The sequence below is a fragment of the Dermacentor andersoni genome, chromosome 6 (assembly GCF_023375885.2).
Source record: "Dermacentor andersoni chromosome 6, qqDerAnde1_hic_scaffold, whole genome shotgun sequence".
Taxonomy (NCBI): Eukaryota; Metazoa; Arthropoda; class Arachnida; order Ixodida; family Ixodidae; genus Dermacentor; species Dermacentor andersoni.
In genome coordinates, this window is record NC_092819.1 from 96,239,812 (window position 1) to 96,256,932 (window position 17,121).

The following is a 17,121-nucleotide window of genomic DNA, read 5'->3' on the forward strand; positions in this document are numbered from 1 at the left end:
ATAATTTCCTGTGTAATCTACGTCCTCGTACAACTCGCCCTCAATTACAACATCTCGTAAAGAAAAAGAATTGTCACATATAACTGTCAGAAATAACTGCACAAAACAGCATTAACTCTTCCACGCCATATCTTTGGCTAGCAGCTGTGTCCCCCACATCTTCGATGATACTGATAATCTGCTTCACTTTAAAGGAAGGACTGCCATCGAGTGCAGCTCTCGTGATTCGAGTTTTGGTTTGCCAGTGCCATGTGCACTATTAGCCAGCTGCTCACACAGCCAAAACGCAAAGGGGTAATCCAAAAAGAATAAGTGACCATGAAAAAGGGGAGAGGGAGCTTCAGCATGAACCCCTAGGAGGTAATGAAACTCGAGATGATAAAGAGCTTGCCTTCTGGTGTGGCTTCACGTCGGTGCCACTTGCACTGCCTTGAAGCCACACCTCAAGGCGAAATTTTCGTTTAATTTGCGCATGGGTTGTACATGTGCAGATCAGTTTTCTGCAGATTAATTAAGCGTGCTCTTCATCACTGATAAGAGTAGGATGCAAAATGCTCGCATATGGAGATTCCTGTAGTGCACGATCCTTTTACACCATCTCTCACTCTAATTACGGCTCTGTGAAAAAAAAAAATACCAATCATTGTTTGTTGCTCCTTTGCAACATGGTCACATACCCTGCCACAGTCAGATTCTGCCTGTGGTTTATCGTGGCTGTTGCTACAGAAGCAGAATGCCAGAAAGAAACACCTTCCCTAGACTGTCTTCTCTGGGAGGGTTCTAAGGAGCTGGCACAGTATTTGACATGCTTCAATCACGTTTTGTGGTTTCTGTACCCTCCTTGTGAACATCTTCGCATTTCTTTTCTCTGTTTCCTCATAGCCTTTGGTGACGCAGCTGTGGAGCCAGTGCACTTTTCCATTGCACCTGCGTATGCAATGCCAAAGGTATGAAATGTTACGTGCTGATGGGTTCTAAGCATGGTAGTTTTTGCATTTTTCTTGTGCGCTTGTAATTGGTTTGGTTTTTAAAAAAGTTATATAAGCGTTCTCTCTGACAAAGTTGTGTCATGTGAATTTTTAGGATGTTTTATGTGCTATGTTGGTGTGCGTTGAATTTCTGAAGCACTATTCGTTATGGGTGTGCAAATACAGAGTAGGTTTTGAATCGAACCAAGAAAAAAGAAACTAATATCGAATCGAATAGCAGAAAATTTGCATTAAATGAGAAAGAGACGAGGCTGTCCGGCAAAGTAAAACATAATACGAAGGATATATACCGTATTTACTCGCATAATGATCGCACTTTTTAGTCGGAAAAATTGACGCAAATTCAGGGGTGCGATCATTACGCGGGTTAAATTTCCCGCGAAAAAAAAAAACAAAAAATTTCCGTCCCGCGTTTGCTGCGGGACACCAAAACAAAAATGGCGGCCGGCGGAGCAAGCCGAATGCGATTTCTTTTTTTCTTCTCGTGAGTACATTACGTGCATTGAAACAGTCTTCCGTATCAGTGATGAATAATATCATTAATATCAGCAAGTTTGCGGCAATAACGTAGCCATGTCCACTTTGAGGGGACAAACGCATGGTCGGCGTGGTGCGGAAACTGCGGCATCTGTCTTCACTACTATCCTAACACGGCACGTTTCCGCTAAGGGTGGGCGAATATCTTAGTTGTGTTACAAGCGTCGGCGTATGAATAGGGTACACTTTTAACGTATCAGTGTAAACCTGGCTACTATCATTGCCGCACGCGATTTGTTGCGTGCTCACGAGTGCAGGTGAAAAGCATCGAAAGGCGCCTTTTTTGTTTTTGTTGACCACAACCATTATAAAGCCTACTCATAATAAAGGCAAGTTTGGTTGTACCTCTTTTTGTCATGAAAGTGATGAAATTAATGAAATGAGGCATCTACTTAAGAATGTTTGGTGCGTGCAGATCGCTTGGCTTGTCTTGAAGAGTCGTTCACGTAGCATTCGACAGATGGTAAGCGCGATCATTATTAGCTAGACTTGGCATGTGACATATCACCGCGGCCAGTTCGGGGTGCGATCATTACACGGGAAATTAAAAAAATCGAATTTTGACGACAAAATTCAGGGGTGCGATCATTATGCGAGTAAATACGGTACACCTCGATGCCTTCATCAACCTGATTGCTCGTATAATTTTTTGAACTGCATCCTAATGTTTATAGTACACGTCATATGTCATCGCCATAATCTTATTATGCAGATTTTAGTCACTTTGGAGCGACTATTTTTTAGGCCCCTTTACAGCCACGTCACTTCAACTTCATAGAATCCATCACTACACTGCGAAGTCACTAAAACTGGCATGGCACTCTTTGGTCATACCTCGCCCTTGCGCTAATAAAAACCATGCATTCATTCATTCACATTACTTAAAGGGCCCCTGCAACGGTTAGGACAAATGTTGTAGACACGTAGGGTACAGCTAAAGTTAATCATTCGCACCACGTCCCCCCTTAAGGAGGGGGGACGTGGCCCTCGAAAACCGAAAAATCGCGAAAAAGAGTTTTGAAAAACAATATTATTGGTTCCTGTTCTGTAATTATCAGCTCCTAATTCAATCGCAATGTACAAAACAACGATACTTTTGAGGCCACCGCAACTACCTGTTCTGTAATTATGTGCACCTAATTCAATCGCAATGTACAAAAAAAACGCTACTTTTGAGGCCACCGCGGCCCACAAAACACGCGCAAATGCCGAAATGAAGTCAAACTTTGTGCGCACGCTATTCCTGGCCAATGCGGCCTGCCTGCGCCATCTTGGGGTCGTTTTGACCGTGAATTCTTTCTCTGTTTTGCCGCCTTGCAAAATGCCATCATCGCCGCGGTTGAGGCGCTATTGGCGTTTTCCCGCTATGTGATGCCGACCACTGATTGGCCGGAGCAGCGCATTCAAATCCCGCGGGCTAAAGCGCACCTGCCATTGGCGGCGGCTCCTTTGATACTGCACCCGCCGGGCTCATGTTGTTGTTGCCCATTGCTCCGTCCACCTCAATAGACGCCTGCTTGCGAGCTGCTGCTCATCGCCTTGCGTTATCGTTTAGTTTCATTCCTTTTTTTTTTTTTTTTCTGCTAGTTCTTTGCTGCACGCGATGCTGGCAATGAAGCCGAAGGCAGTGGAGATGTTCGGTGCACGGAAGCGCATTATGCAATTTGTACGAGCATCGAACTTCCGGTCTTCCGCAGCAAGTGCTGACTGCATAGACGCTTTCAGCAGCGGAACTGTGCTATCGGCTGTCGCCAGTCGAAACTCCGACACATTGAGTGCGCCTGGGGCCGCAAGAGCTAATTAGAAGCTCCGCAGGAGCTTTCTAATAAAAAAAAATGTTTTCAACTTTAAGGCCTGTTTTCTCAGAATGGATTTTTTCGCTAGTAGTGGTGCTGGGGAGCCGCTCTTCAGATTTGTGTGCCCTCTTTTTTATTCTCTTCCTGAATGACTTTTCCAGGGGTAACAGGCTTCTCTTTTTTTTTTTTTTTTTTTTTTTTTTTTTTTTTTTTTAGAGCTGGTGCAGGTAATTTATAGTTAATTCTTGATGAATGTGGTCATTACTGGCTACATCAAAATTCAAAGTTGTTAAAATTTCTTGGAGGGGAAATTAAAGAAAAGGGCTTTGTAGCCCCTGGGATATCTAGCAAGGGATCATCACAGTGAATTTCAGCTTCCTACGATGTCCTGGCATTTCACCAGGCTCTTCCTCAGGCATGTACATGAGCCACCTAGTTAGACCTCAATAACTCTGGAACTAATAAACACATCTTCCTGAAACTTTGCAGTTCCTCATAGTTCGGTGGTGTGAACGTACTCTGAAAGTTTCAACCGGATATCTTAAAAAACAAAAAAGTTCGGTCTCCAGGGTAGCCTCCTCCCTTAATTGTTTCGATCTGTCTGGTCGGCCTGGTTGAGCTTTGTACCGATAAAGATACACCAACTACAGCTGGGTCATTCACCGAGGGTACCGGTATTTGAGATATCAAATATTAGATATTCCATCCGTGAATGGTATTATTCAAACTTTCACTATTCAATTTGAACATTAGCATATTCGCACACCCCTAGTATTTGTCCAATGTTCTTCACGTGTGTTCTTTGAGTGTGACATAGTGTCTAGTGGGTGCACTTGCAACACTGCAGTCCTGAGCTTTGCGATTCTGTTTCGCCCTCATTCTAGGTTTTGAAGGCAGCTGGTTTGAAGGCTGAAAATGTCTCCATGTTCGAAATCAACGAAGCCTTCAGTTCTGTCGTGCTGTGCAACATAAAGCACCTCAAGCTGGACCAATCAAAGGTGAACATTCACGGTGGAGCAGTTAGCCTGGGACACCCTATTGGGTGAGTGTGCTGCTTTTGTTTTTGCCTTCTGTAGTTGTCCCATACTGTACATGCAGCATGTGTTGCTATGTTGAGCACACCTGCACTCACTGTAGTGGGCTATGAACTAGTAATCGATCGATAAATCAGACACCGATATCCGGACATGCTTGGTAATTTAGACAGCTTCGCGGCACCGCCAATGGCCCCATACACCTGTAAAGACAAGACGACCGATATTTCAGACTGCCGCCAGCTCTATATTCAATTATCCAGACTCCATACCTGGCTGGTAGCATACACTGACTGCTGCCATTATTTCCTCTGGCAACCTCTACAAGTTATCAAGTATGGCCTCAGAGATTACACGCTAGATGGTGATCCTTGAGGCCTTGCCTTGGTTGCAGCACTGTGCCTCATAGATTTAACTGCAAATGCTGATCTTGAAGGCTTTGCCTGAGTTGTGAGGTCGCAACAATATCGCGATCATCACATCCATTCAGGCCCCACCGTGCGTGGTCCGCTCCTGTTTGTTGAATTTGCCTTCCGGGCAGCTTTGCACCATTCTTTGCTTGTTTGTTTAGTATGCATTCCAGACAGCGCTCTGCTGGCTCCAAGAAGTCTTTTTCGTGAAGTTGTTGACAGTCTGCATCAAATGGCACCATCGGTGCTCTCGCAGTCAGATTCTGAATGAATCTTGAGTCGCAGTCCGAATGAGCCAGGCTCCGCAACTCAAGAGCCTACCATAACGAGCTCAAATGAAGGTATCATTGATGACCTGCTAGGCTACAGTGTGCAGATTGCTGCCACTGTTACATTTGAAGACTTTGCAGACATCGACAGTGCGGTGTTGTATGACGATGAAACAATTGAGCAAGTTCTCCCACCGTCAAACTGTGACTCTAACCCAAATGATGATGCTGTGCCGTGTGCTCTGGAGCCTGCACATGTGGATCTGACTAGTTTTTGGAGTACTTGCATCGACGTGCAGAGACAACACAAAACTGGCAGAAATACAGGTGGACTTAATTGCACGTAAGCTGAAGTGCACGCAGCAATCAATCAACCACTTCTTCCTTTCATAGAGGCCTTGAAACGTATATAAAATAGTTTTTTGGGATACATTCGCTTTTTTTTTTTTTTTCGTTTCTTTTTTACATTCGATAGTTCGGACTTGTTTACGTTCCCCGTTGAATCTGAATTATCGGTTGTCGACTGTAGACACATGGTGGCTTTCGTAGCCGATATAGCCTCCAGCTCATGGCGGTGTGTACTTTCAGCCAGCTGCAGCCTAGTTGCTTTCATAGCAGGGGCATATGTGCAGTGTGTCATGGGGAGAAAGCTTCACATTTTTGCAGCAAATATTGCATTTACTCAATTTTGTTTCTCATAGAGTACATACAGCATGCAAGAATGTTGGTTCCAGTTGGTGTGGTAATCAAACTGCTGGCAGTGGTTGCTTCATTTAATGCCATTTCATAGCTTCAATGACAGCAGAAAGTAAAAAAAAAAATGGATGGGAAAGGATTTGAACCACTGAAATTTCAGACATTGCCTTTCTGTAAGTACATGGCAGTGTCCCAAATGTGTCCGAATGATTGGGCTTGTCCGGAAAATTGATCTTGGTCATACAGAAATGTATTGTGGCTAAGCTGCTGTGTATAGTGGGTGTCACTTGTGCTCGTGGCACAAGTAACATACTGCTAAAAAGTGTTTAGTTCTCCAGTGTTTAGCAAATGCCAATCTGTTTGTCTTCGAAGAGAATCTTTATCTCTGCGTGAATGTGCTAGGCCAGTACCTACTAAACTTTGAAGTCCATCTGCATGGCCAGCTCGATAGCTCATTGGTCATCGGTCACAACGTAAATGCAAAGCTTCCAGCACATGCACAGAGCCTAGAGAACTTACGTGGCAGTTGCCAACAATGCAAAGACTGTTGAAGTGAGAAGATTTGGACAGTCAAACCTCGTTATATGAAGTCTCTTCTGACTTGCTGTTATGTGGCCTCTGTTTCAGGATGTCTGGTGCTCGGATAACTGGGCGCATGGCGCTGCACTTGAAGCCGGGACAGTATGGCTTGGCTGGGATCTGCAATGGTGGCGGTGGTGCTTCTGCCATACTCATTGAGAAGTTGTAAGTCTGCCTCTGTTTGCATGAGGGCAGATGTATCCACTGTAATTGGCTGGAACCTATGTGCCATTGTGGGACCTCCACTTGCCAGATATCTGGACCGTACCTTTTTGTAATGGCTGTGTTTAGTATGTGCGTCATCACAAATTCGTTCCACATAGTTAAAGCTTCGAAAATATAGGCACGCTAATATATTGTTTTCTTGTACAGATTTTATTGGAAGAAATAAATATAGCACTTTCTTACGCAGCTCTGGTCTCCTTGTTTGATGTTCTTGGTGCACACGAGAAAATGTTTTGCAAGTATCTAAAGTCGTGCTGCAGCATGGCCATGGAGCTAGTAGGCTTTCATAACCCTTGTCAATAGGGCTCGTCAGGAAGTATGCTGGCACGAGCATGTGGTGATTTGCTTAAACAGTCATTAGCGGAGATGCAATCACTATCACGAGATTCAACTCTGAACCAGGCACATCAGCATCTACGGGAAACAGCATTCACTGTAGGAACTGTCACCCGTAGATGCATACAGTACAAGCAACAGCATTCTTCCTGTACACGTCATTCGTAAATGACCGTTCGGCGGTACTGAAACCTGCGTTCTTGAAACATGGGACACACATTCTGGGATGACCACTTTTAGAGTCAATAAGGCCCCAGTTCTCAATCACTGCCGAAGGCGTGCCAGCTCACACTGTGGCCGCCATGTGAAGCATCCCAAGTCCACCTCAGCATTTCTTCATATATAGACGGTGTGGCCGTGCCATTTGAAATGAAACAAGCAATCTATGAACAAGATGGTGGCCATGTTTTTTTGGTGCACGCAAACGCTTCTGGCAGTTTGCCGTTTTTGTAAATAAATATGGTGAAGGTGTTTTATGTGGTTTAAGTGGGGAGAACGAGAAGAAAGGTGGCTAACTGAGGGGGCCCAATGTTTATTAATATAATAAGCCAACAAACAAAAACACTAATGACAACACGGGAAATTACTTGTACTCACTAATTAAAACAAATTATAAATTAATGGAATTGAAAGTGGATGAAAAAACAACTTGCCACAGGTGGGGAATGATCCCACATGTCGCGTTACGCGTGCGATGCTTTACCAATTGAGCTACCGTGGTGCCATTTCCCCATCCACTTTCCATGGTACAGTCGCCGACCGTTTATTTGGACCTCACGGGGACTGCGGAAATGTCCGAATAAACAGGTGTCCGAAAAAGCAGATTAAGAAAAAAAAATGAAATCCTTTATTTCCACGCACTTATTCGGGCTCTGCAGTAGGCTTGAAGAAATCGTGAGTGCGCCGTTGCACGCTGTTCCGTTTACGCGCAATCAGATAAACCTGAATCTCGGAGAGGGTCGAACGGTCACTATAGGCGGCTGAAAGCACAGTCACTGCTTGTGCACATTCCGCATGCGACAGCAGCGTAGCACATGGTGCGTCATCTTCCGACTCGGAGTCATCGTCCGGCGGTGCAGCATAGAGAATGGGTGCAGCAGAAACCTGACGAATGATCTCGCCGTCGTCGAGTTCTGCGCATGTCAGTACAGCAGTGTCAGCACCTGTGAAACTCTCAAATGAGACGGTGTCCGGAATCGCAATGCAACCACTGCACAGGTCTCGGCAGAACTTTTTCCGCGTCAGTAGGGAGCACATCGGAAGGCAACAAATCTTAGGCCCCCCGGCACCCGCACTGTCAGCGCCATTAGACACTTGACGCGATGTTTCCGTACGCCGCGTTGGAACACCGAAACCTCGACACAGCACACAAAGCAAACACTATCGTGCCGACACCAGTCGCACAAACGAAAAACGCGGCCTGCTCGCATCGTCGTGCGCGAAAGAAACAAATCAGCTGCTGGATTGTCTTGACATGGCTTACTAAGCTGAAACCGGAACTGCTGTACGGCCATTCTGTCGAACCAAGCAGAAACGATGATGATGAGCGGGGATTTCCAGTAGCGCCGCTTCGTGGGGCAGCAAGGAGGCTCCGTTCAAAACAAAAATGGCGTTCAGCAAGTCGAACTATGCGCCGGTCAGAGTCGGTGCATGATGCCCTCGATCGAGTTGACTCAAGGAGTGTCCGAAAAATCAGACAAGAGGCTGCAAGGTGTCCGAACTTTCGGCAGTTGTTATACATTATGGTCTATGGGGAGAACGGTGGTGACGCGAAGCTGACCGAATAATCGGGCATGTCCGAATTTTTGGAGTCCGGAAAATCGGTCGGCGACTGTATTTGTGTTCCTACTAGAACTAATACTGGGCTTATACAGTATGAAAGGGGCAGTTGACTTTACGGTAAGGCTGAATAACCTCCTTGGTGCCTTGAACCAAAAGCATCCCAAGGAAGGCTGCAAAGATTGTCGTCCTAGAATCAACTTTGCAATGGCTAAACTAGGAAAACGATTTATAACGTGGTAAAGTTATCCCACAAGTTATCCCATAACTTCCTGTCTCTATCAACTGCTAAAGGCCTGCGAGTAACCATACGTTCAACAATCCAACTTTCAAAGTATGTGTTAGATAAGTGTGGTTTTATATATGTGCTAACTGCCAAATTCAATCAAGGTGTTTTTGAAAAAAATTTTCGTGCCATACGCCAAGCAAACAGGATGTAAGAATGTAAGCCCTTGCTTACATTCTTACAGTTAAATATGCTTTCAGTATATAGTCATGTGAAGCTGCCAAAGTTTGGCAGTTGCCAGGTGCAAACTACTGAAGAGCTGCGTCTTTTAACTCTCTCTGACCTAACAAACAGGAATCTGTTCCCATGGTGTCACGTCTAGAGGAACTGAAGCAGAAGCTAAATGGCTTAGTGGAAGAAGCAGCTGAGTGTGAAAATATATTTTCAGATATATCCTCATCAGATGATGTGACTGACTGCATAATTATCTAGTATGATTCTTGTGCCGAAAGATACGGAAGCACACCAGCTGCCAACGTTGCCGCACTGGCTTGACGGCTAAAAATAATGCAACATCAAGGCCGGAAGCAGCATTAGTAGCGTGCAAGACGCGGCAATAAGGATTAGTGCACTCAGACACTTCTCTGTTCATGCTTTTAAAGGAAGTAGAAAAAATATTTCACAAACATGCTGGTGAAAGGCACGCATATGACGTAACAATAGACAACATAGTGGAAGATTAGTTTATCTTTTCCCTATTGTCAGCACAAGGTTGATGTTATGTCGCAAGTGCTTCATTATTATGTGGAAATCAGAAAGGCAGTACTGCAACAGAAGCTGCAGAAGCTTTCGAGGCTTGTCTAGTATTGTTTGTTTTAACATGCTGATTGCAATTCATTGTTCTGACACCTTTGTGTTTTATACGTGCTGTGCTGGCATAAATAATGCACTATCCAATAAACAAAGTGAGCTTTCTTTTCCTGGTCTATTTAGCACCATTCTGCTTTCGCATTACAGTCGCCGACCGATTTTCCGGACTCCAAAAATTCGGACATGCCCGATTATTCGGTCAGCTTCGCGGCACCGCCATTCTCCCCATAGACCATAATGTATAACAACTGCCGAAAGTTCGGACGCCCTGCAACCCCTCGTCTGATTTTTCGGACACTTCTTGAGCCAACTCGTTCGAGGGCATCATGCACCAACTCTGACCGCGGCGCATAGTGCGACTTGCTGAACGCCATTTTTGTTTTGAACGGAGCCTCCTTGCTGCCCCACGAAGTGGCGCTACTGGAAATCCCCGCTCATCATCATCGTTTCTGCCTGGTTCGATAGAGTGGTCGTACAGTAGTTCCGGTTTCAGCTTAGTAAGCCATGTCAAGACAATCCAGCAGCTGATTTGTTTCTTTCGCGCACGACGCTGCGAGTAGCACGTTTTTCGTTTGTGCGACTGGTGTCGGCACGGTGGTGTTTGCGTTGTGTACTGTGTCGAGGTTTCGGTGATCCAACGTGGCGTACGGAAACATCGCGTCAAGTGTCTAATGGCGCCGACAGTGCCCGCGCAGACTGCGCTGGGGAATGCCGGCAAGCGGGTGCCGGGAGGCCTAAGATTTGTCGCCTTCCGATGTGCTCCCTACTGACGCGGAAAATATTCTGCCGAGACCTGCGCAGTGGTTGCATTGTGATTCCGGACACCGTCTCATTTGACAGTTTCACAAGTGCTGACACTGCTGTACTGACATGCGCAGAACTCGACAACGGCGAGATCGTTCGTCAGGTTTCTGCTGCTCCGCCGGACGATGACTCCGAGTCGGAAGATGACGCACCATGTGCTACGCTGCCGTCGCATGCGGAGCGTGCACAGGCAGTGACTGTGCTTTCAGCCGCCTGTAGTGACCGTACGACCCTCTCCGAGATTCAGGCTTATCTGATTGCGCGTAAACGGGACAGCGTGCAACGGCGCACTCACGATTTCTTCAAGCCTACTGCCGAGCCCGAATAAGTGCGTGGAAATAAAGGATTTCATTTTTTTTTCTTAATCTGCTTTTTCGGACACCTGTTTATTCGGACATTTCCGCAGTCCCCGTGAGGTCCGAATAAACGGTCGGCGACTGTATTTAGCATCCCCATGCAGTATGGCTTTCCACAGAGCACAATCTTCGAGCTATAACTGCTCTCTTATGGCAAAATTCTTTATTGCATAGGTAATGTCAACACTGTGAATGAAATTATTATGGATTTGTTCCTATTAATTTGTTTACAAACGCAGAAGCACGTCACCTGCTTCAGAGAACAGCTTCATAGCCATCCGTTGCAAGCTGTCGTCCACTTGACTGCATTGTCCCTTAACCCACGTGGATCTTAAAGCACTCTCCTTCCCGCAGACGTCTACAGGATTACCGAATATATTAGCGGTGCATGGCAAATATACTGTTTGGTCAGTTGACCTGAGGTGCAAGGTTGATGTAAACACAATATGATACCTTTGCTACGTTCTGATAAATATTTAAGCTTCAATTGCACCACTTAGGTGGTCTTCGTATGCTCTTCAAATGTTCCTGCGCAGACCATCTTTGGTGCTGCACAAAAGGAGTGGCAGTTTCCCGCAGAACCTGTTTGTTTATACTATGGAGTGGAAGTATGTCTCGCACATTACGCAGCACTGGCGCACTTCCGCTCTTTATACGACGCTGGCTATAAGATACGTAGAAGTGATCTTGCGAGAGCAAATACAATACACTTAGCGCATTCATAGAATTACCAGAATGCGGTCACAGCATCGGCTGCCCATCTATTACCCAGGGAGGCGCATTACCAAGGCCAGGCGTGACTGAGCTTTTTAATGCTGCATACTGAGCCCTTATGCATAAAACATTTCGAAGAATTCATCTTTAATGTATGCGCACGATATAGCACGACCACACTTTCTTCACAAGCCCCTATGATTGCTTTGAACACGCTCAACAACCTTACTGCGTAAGCCTCTGGGCACAGCCAGGTGAGCCCAGACACGTGGCGCCACCTTTCCGCATGGTGCAGGATTCTCACATTTTTAACGTGTTGTCACTCCACCTATTTCTAACAACGTGATTTGAGCACTTCGGCAAATTTTGTTGATTCGTAATTTGTGACATTGCCTGTCGAGAGGTGCGTAATGCAATAATTCTATGAACATTCCCCAGGGATACGAAAATACTCTTTACTTGATTGTAAGGAGGGTTTCTTTTTCTTTGTTGTGGGCTATTTTCATTTGAATTCAACCCTCGTGTTACATTCTTGTAACAGCAAAATTGACTAACTTAATGTTTCTAGATCCCCTGCTTTTGTGTGTTGCATTCGCAACTTGTAGTCGAGTCGATCTAAACTTTTTTTTTTTTTTTTTTTCTTTGGAATTGACACCGTTTTCACTGTGCTTGTGGCTGGTATTACAGTTACGGTGGTGTAGTACTCTGCGGACTTTAATGCTTTGACTCTGTTCACTCGTGGCCTTATGGCGACACAGGGCATTTGGTATAAATCAAGTCATGGGTGCTGTCGAGCCCAAACCTGATGACTTGATTCTCCGGTGATAACTTTTGGAGACTGTTTCACTTTTGTGAGGCTGAGCTCGTCTGCACACTGAAACCCCTCAAGTGTGCGGCTGACAGCGCTCTTGGGAGCTTGGCATGGTGCCAGAAACACTTGTCGGGGCTGCTTTTGGTGCAATCACGTGAAATTTGACAGAAGTGAACCTTCGAAAGTGATCACCCGAGAGCGCCACTCAAGTCAAGCTCCCGTCTCGTCCTCAGATGACGATAAGGGAACAGAACTCTCTTCCGAATTGATTCTTTGATTAAAGGTACTATTTCTCTTTGTTTATTTTGATTTCACAGACAGGAAAGTCGGCCCTCATCTTACAATCTCGTTTGAGTTACATTCGCACAAATACAGCATTTTGTTGTCTTGGGGTTTCATTATTGCGGGCTTTGACCTTATTTCCTCCAAATTTCTTGCATTTCTTTTTTATTGCTGATTTCTGCGGCTCCTCTATGAAGTAATTCAGCTGAGGTACTGATTGGATGCTTGGATCAAGTCACACTTGTTGATGATCTTGTCATAATTTCTACAACAGCAGCATTTTGAGAGTTTTTAGCATTATATGGCTCTCTGCTAGCCTGTCTGTCAGTGATGCCTGCCCAGCATAGCAGCACTGTACCTGTTTTAGGCGAGTACTGACAATTTTTTAACATTTATTTATTGTATAGCTGCCAACTCCTTAATTGCACTGTCGAGCTTCAGTTTCCCACAAGTGAAACAATCGCACTACTTCATGCAACCAGTTCAAAGTGTAACATGCGACTGTTCACATCGGAGAAACCTGGTGCAGTAGACTGGTGGTACAAGACACTATAGATGTGTACAGGTCGCTGTGCTACCCAAAGCAGTTCATTCAGCACTCGAGGCTTTAAGGGGAATTGCATTTTCCTTCATCACCAAAAGGTGCATTTCGGTGACGGGATGAACGTATGGCCTTCAGCCACCGCACCAGACTGACTGCAGGGCTCTTGCGTTGTTTGTGACACCACGTGAATAGTCTCCCTTCTTATGTTCAAAGCTCCGCTCTGCTTGACGTGCATTTTGGACAGGTGGTATAAAAGGTGCTGTCATTTTTTGTGGTGCTCTCAAAGAATTGAGCCTTTGTATTGTAATAATGGGGTGGACAGCTACCTAAACAAAAAGTTGGCCAACGTTTTCATTCCAGTACTCTAAACTATATGAGAAGGTAGGATACCTACTGGTATGGCTTCAGGAGTTTACAGCCAGTCAATACGGTTATGTGGGGCCCTATGCCAGGAAGCAATTCCATCACTTAAGGCCTGGAGCCTAGTGTCCCTCTGCTTGAAAAAGTCTGACTGTTGACTGTCGTCTAAAGCTGCTCGGCAGCAGTCATCTTTGGCTTCTCAGTGTTTTTACTAACAATGTCCTCCACTTGCTGGAGTAACTCAAAACCACATGAAAGACTTCTGACCACTGGTAGTGCATTTTCTCTTTGTCAGAGGTACAATTGCCAGATAGGAACCATGAGCTCTTTTCCGAATCCTAATTCAAGAAGCTAGTGATGTTCAGGTTGCTGTGACTGGCACGTTGAGTAAGTAATACTGCATGTGGTTTCATATACTGTTTCAGGTATAAACTGCTACCCTGGAATCAAAGTTCTGGATAGGTGATACAGAGTTTGCTGAAGACTAAGTTAATTCTGTGCTGATAGAAGGGTAATGCTCGTGGTAATCCAAAGCTGCATTCTGAAATATCTAATGCACTCGGTATATGAATAATTAAAATCCCCATTAAGCAGCGATGTCGATATTCATTGCAGATTTTGTGAATTGCTGCCCCATGTAGCACGGAGTTGACAGTTTCATAAAGCAAAAAAAGAAAACGAGACTGAATATTTGTGCCAGTACTCCATTAAATCAGGCAATATGAAACAGGTTTGGTGCAGCATCTCTGCCAAGGCTTGCCATGCTGCAGTTTGATGTTCTGATCACATGTCACAATCTAACATGGTGTCAAAACGCTGCAGATAGGTGGCATGGCAACTTGTCTGTAAAGGTAATTTTCACATGACAGTTGCAATGGGTCTTCCCTGCAGTTAGGCATTACAGACAGCATGATCCTATTCACGTGAAACAGGGCAGACGTGTTAGGGGGAGATGTTAGTCAGAGACCCTTTTTTGCTAAGTGTTGTGCAATGAAATTTTGTGCTTGTAAGGCTCTTTCTGCCCTTTCCATTACACTAATTGAATTTTCTGCAGCTTCAATAGTTTTTCTTCAGTGTTGCCAAAAAAAAAAAGGAAAAACCAAATCGCAGGGCACTCAATAAAGTTATTTGAATGAATGAGGAATGGGTTTCATAGCAGTCCTTGAAAGGCATCCCAAAAACCTTTAAATCTTCTCAAGTGCTTGATTCCACAATTCAAACTTGATATCCAAAACATGTATTTTACTGGTATTGTAATTCGAGTCTAATAATTAAGCAATCAACGTCTTTGGATTCTATATGGTTCATAGCAGTTCTTGAGAAACATTCAAAGCCCATAAATCTTGTCATGTGCTTGAAAATGTTTTCATTGGGTTTGAATGCTTAGAAAGCTGCCTTTAGCTAAGTGTCATTGACATGAAGTTTTGTATTAGAGGAGAAATGTGCCAACATACTGGCTCCCCCCTTTCTGCACAGGCATCCCAGTGAAAGCAAACACAGTCTTCCTGTTCTTACGCTATACACTAAGCACCCATGTCCCCTGTGTGACGTCGCAAAGGACCAGCTCAGGGAGCTACTGCCCAGAGTCCATCTAGTTGAAGTTGACATAGAGAAACCGGGAAATGAAGCTTGGCAACGGTGCTATCGTCACGACATCCCAGTCTTCCACCTCGATGGGAAATTCCTCATGAAGCACAAGGCAGACCCACGTCTCTTGGAGGAGCGCCTTGCTGCTTTGGCTTCATCTTACTAAGCTTTGAATGGGCCTTTGACCTTTGTAAATAAACATTGTCATGTTTTATTAGTGTAGCTATTATTTGACTATCATGTTCAATCAATTTTCACCACTAGGTACCTCTTCAAGGAGTACTGACGTGGCAGATCTAGATGCAATAAATGAGGTCCGATAGTTAAGTGTCGGAATGCTGTAAATAGTTAACTCTGATACTTAATGTACGGACCAGTTCGGGTACCGAAGAGCTGGATACGTTTTCCTACATTAGCTGGCTTTGTCCCTGTGATCATTGCGGATGCTGCATGCCAACGTACCCGGAAAGGACACACTTTATTGACAATAAATGATGGAGTCTGGAGGCCCTCAGTCCAAGGCTGGAAAAACGTGTACACAGCACTCGTGTAACTCTTCACCAGAAATGTCATACCCACTGATCTCAGTTATGTACCCCCTAAAGCAGAGATCAGTGGTCATATCCAGCCTTAAGCCCAAACCCTACGAGTGCGTTTTCGTGCACGACAGTGAGGAGCGGCGGCTTTTGAGCGACGAAATGTGCCGTCGCGCTAACAGATCGCTCGGTTCTGGAAATCTAGGATTCGCCGCACCGAAGAGCTATGAGCGACTAGCCAATAGCGCGAAGCCGGAACTGGATGTACAACAGTCAAGTACTATTTGATTGTCGTCGCACGGAACGAGCAAACGACCGAATTTTTATACATGCAAGGATAAAACCTACTGAAAGCCCTTCAGAAATGCTGCTGCTCTTTATAGTAAGAAAACATCAAATTAATAAAGCAGGCGTCACGCCGGTTTCGGCACATATTTGCTGCCGTCGTAACGGCAACACGGCGAGGCGTCGCTGAATGTTCTCTCGCGTTGGTTTCGACTTGTAGGTGATGAGCGAAAGCAACAGCTATCGTGTCGCTTGTCGCCGTTGCGCGCAAGATCGCTTGCATGCGGTTTATACTTCACTGCTACGGAGTGTCGAAAATCTTTTTTTCCTGATGGCACCCGGATAATGTCAATGGCACCAGATAAGGAATCTTGAGACCAGAGCGTTTGAAATAGTGAAGTTTCGGAATCGCATAAGAGAAATGCGTATATACAAAAAAAAATGTTTATAGGCTGCATACAATTTAGCTGAGAATTCTTATTGAATGAATAAAAATTATTGAGCAGAAAAATCATTGCACCCTGCATTGGCTCGGAATCGCGCGTCTGTGTGGCAGCTCTCGTGCTGCATAATTTGTAGCAGTCCTCGCTCATTGTTCTCTCCACATCAAAATTGAAATGCATGCTGTTGTACATTATTTTCGAAGTAAATATTGGATAAATTCAGAAGTTCTATCTGTATTTACCTAAATCTTGATTTCCAACTTGCATATTTGCAGATGCGCCTTTAACCCCACAAAGTTCAACGTATAATTTTGATGTACAAATCAAAATACAAATAGAAACGTGGTACTACGGTGGCGTTCTTGGTATGCTGTAGTGAAGTTTTATTTGCGACAGTTCAGAAAAGTAATTGCTAATTATTTTTTAGAGTGTACTTAGGCTTTAACAGTGCACCTAATGGCTAGAAATAAAGGGATTTTATTGTGGTGGGATGGTGTTTGGGCTCTGTGGGACAGGCCAACTGCAACGAAATTTCACTTTGGCCAAATTGGTAATAAGCGTGTAGCATATACCACTGAAGCATTCTTGGCGAAGCTGCATGGCTGGTAATTGCCAAATTTTCTTATTAGCAGCCTTGAAGTAGCACATAAGCG

The 17,121-nt window shown here is 44.8% G+C and overlaps 1 protein-coding gene across 4 annotated transcripts in view; it reads left to right on the top strand.

Moving 5' to 3' along the window:
- Positions 1 to 15,418, top strand: part of LOC126522607 (acetyl-CoA acetyltransferase A, mitochondrial-like) — a 67,303-nt gene extending 51,885 nt beyond the window's left edge. For all 4 annotated transcript variants that reach the window (XM_050171378.3, XM_050171379.3, XM_055066492.2 and 1 more), the window contains 4 exons: positions 883 to 947; positions 4,207 to 4,364; positions 6,359 to 6,475; positions 15,094 to 15,418. In XM_050171378.3, the coding sequence (XP_050027335.1) occupies positions 883 to 947; positions 4,207 to 4,364; positions 6,359 to 6,475; positions 15,094 to 15,370 (617 nt within the window). In that variant the 3' untranslated portion in view covers positions 15,371 to 15,418. The remainder of the gene's footprint in view (positions 1 to 882; positions 948 to 4,206; positions 4,365 to 6,358; positions 6,476 to 15,093) is intronic.
- The last annotated feature ends 1,703 nt before the right edge of the window (positions 15,419 to 17,121 follow it).